Source organism: Macadamia integrifolia, chromosome 7 (genome assembly GCF_013358625.1).
Source record: "Macadamia integrifolia cultivar HAES 741 chromosome 7, SCU_Mint_v3, whole genome shotgun sequence".
In the NCBI taxonomy this organism is placed as follows: domain Eukaryota; kingdom Viridiplantae; phylum Streptophyta; class Magnoliopsida; order Proteales; family Proteaceae; genus Macadamia; species Macadamia integrifolia.
The window spans coordinates 5,215,953-5,218,756 of NC_056563.1; the positions used below are offsets into that span (position 1 = coordinate 5,215,953).

At 39.4% G+C, this 2,804-nt stretch overlaps 1 protein-coding gene across 1 annotated transcript in view; it reads right to left on the reverse strand.

The window, feature by feature from the left end:
- The window catches only part of LOC122083760 (eukaryotic translation initiation factor), a 9,852-nt gene that overhangs the window by 3,951 nt on the left and 3,097 nt on the right, over positions 1–2,804 (reverse strand). Inside the window, exon 2 of the mRNA XM_042651651.1 lies at positions 1,203–1,274. Within this exon, the coding sequence (XP_042507585.1) occupies positions 1,203–1,274 (72 nt within the window). The remainder of the gene's footprint in view (positions 1–1,202; positions 1,275–2,804) is intronic.

Genomic DNA, 2,804 nt, shown 5'->3' on the forward strand with positions numbered 1-2,804 from the left:
ATCATAACCTAGCTAGCATAATTTAGACACTTGGTTTAGGGTTTTCACATGTCATGCTTAGATACCTAGTTTAGGGTTTTCAGTGACCTAGATTTAGGACTAGTTAGTAGGGTACAAACAAACTTTGGTCAAACAAAAAGAGACCGGCCTTAGGGCGGGGCAGACTGGGTGCCTAACACCTTCCCAGTCTGTCACTTGACACTTGTCCAGAATCTCGGTATAAACCAGCCTTATCCATCAGAGTCATTAGTCTCTCTCCCTTGATTGGGGGAGACATTTATGGGTCCTAGACCCTTTCTAGGTGGCGACTCCCTTTTACCCATAACGTGTATCCCCTCTTTGGCTTTTGATGACTAGGGGATACTATCTCATCTCATTAGGGTTGAACCCTAGCGCCGTATCGCGATCCCGCGGCGGGGGCGGAGGTCCATGGTTCCTACACTTTGATATAGTCTATTGCATCTTGGATCTATTTGCGCCAAAGCTAAAGATTTCCTGTAATGGATGGACACCATAACACCATACAAACAGTGAAAGACCTTTTTGATTTAATCACAAGTACAGTTCTGCCATCAATAAAAGCCCACATAGCCAAATTGTACTGCACATAGCCAAAATGTACTGCACCTGGCTCAAAGAATTCCTTTGAAAATTCCACATTTTCCTTGAATAAAGAAGGCTTCATGAAACTGCTCTTTTCCAGCATGGTACAGGGGGATAGGGCATAAATTTGTCAAACGGGACGGGGAAAACCTAAGGAATAAATGGACAGTTTTTGCTGCTAGTTTAGTTATAACAATTCTAAACCATTTCGAGAAAGCAACACTATAGGCTGTGTCACCAACAAGGCAACAAACCTCTTACGAAAAAATATTTCAAAAGAACCCTGAGTTCATATGTGACTGTCTAGGTCCTCCAGAACCCTAAAAATGAGAAATAGAAATAATGGAAATAAACTTGGTGTTCCAGTATAGACACAACTAGAATATGGAAAACCCAGGAGAAGACTCGACCAACAGAAGAAATAAAAATGAACAGAAAACACATCTTCTGTCATTTCTTGCCTATATTGATAATATTTCTGAAGTAGCAGCAACATCAACAAAACTAGAAAAAGGCATCCCATAATACAAATCCCCATCAATTAACCAGCACAAGAGGCATCGACAAAAGAGAATTGAAGAGTAGATTATAGAAATTACCTCTCTCAGCTGTAACAGCTGGTCACGAGTGTATCGAACATGCTCACGGGCCTCAAACCGTGAGTCACCAGTCTGAAAAAAATAAATAACTAAAACATGAGTAAAGAACTCTATCTGTAATGTACTTTAACTGCAAACTCTGCTGCATTCAATGAGGGGCAGAACTAAAAACTAATAATGAAATCGCAAAATTCAAATTTAACATAATGAATATATGGTACAACCAACATCAAACTAATAATGAAATTGCAAAAGTCAAATTTAACATAATGAATATACGGTACAACCATCATTACTCACACAAAACAGAACACAACTAACATTACTCTTACAAATTGAACACAACTGAACAGTCACAAGAATACCTTGATTACAATTATTAACAGCAGCTTGAAGTATCTGTTAACCCGATGGATGAAAATATCGTAGCAGGAATAGGGAAAAAAAATACTGAACAACTGCCAAAGAGCAACTTCTGTAGAGAAAAGCAGTTTAGGTTCGTCAACATGGTGGTTTAAACCAAGGGCCACCCCACCCCTCCATGTGTTTGTACGAACCAGGTAACTATTGGTTTTGGTAATGGAAAAACCACAAAAACTCGTATCCCCTTTATCTTTAATATCAGTGAATCTCTCGCATGCTCCATGGGACAGGGCAGGTCAGGATTGAGTAATATTTAGTAGATCCAGTGACATCCTCCACCAACCCAGCCCCTTGCCGTTTTGCAGGAATTATAATATTCATAACCAGCAAAGAAAGGCATAAAATAAAAGAACAAAAATTAATGTTTTCCCCCTAGAAACATTACAGAATTGATGAAACCCAGGGTAGGTACAGGAAGTACTAAGGAATGCTAGAAGTGTAGCACAATGACTCATGGCGTGTCAGAATTCAAAACTAAATAGACATGGTTCCCTCACCGTTCATAAGATCCCATGCAGAATTGATCCAGGATGAGTAACCACACAGGGGTGCTCAAAATTGATAGGCCTCAGCACAGTAAATGAACAACCACTCAAAATGAGGTCTCTTTCCAAAGTAAGAAAGAAAGAAAATGTTATATATGGAAAAAAGTTAGATCAACAGGGAACCAGCTCCTTCAAACAACAAAATTGGGAAGTATGTCAGGTACACCTGGTCAAGCATTACCAAAACTTGCAAATATGATGGTCAAAACACTACACTGTGCACAACACACACAAGCAGGGGAATGCATGCATATCATGTGCTGGAAAGAGAGAGAGAAAGAGAGAGAGAGAGAGAGTTTCCCACATAAAAGTCATGCTCCTGTAAATTAGCAGTCTTTTGACTTTTTTAGAATATAATAAGTGCAAAAAGGCAATGACAGAAGGGAGGGGGAGCAGTAATCTAACACCCACAAAACTCAAACACCCTCATTGCTGGGGCCAACAACATAATATTGCACAAAAAGCAGCCATATTTCTGTAGGGTGTCCTGCAGAAGTCTGCAACCAACCTTTGGAAAAAAAAAATCAAAAGTACTAACAAGGCAAATGGATTAGAAATGGACTAGAAATGGATCTATCCTTCCTTATAAACATTGCATACCAGAAGAGGATTCAGCACAAGTACTAGGAATAAT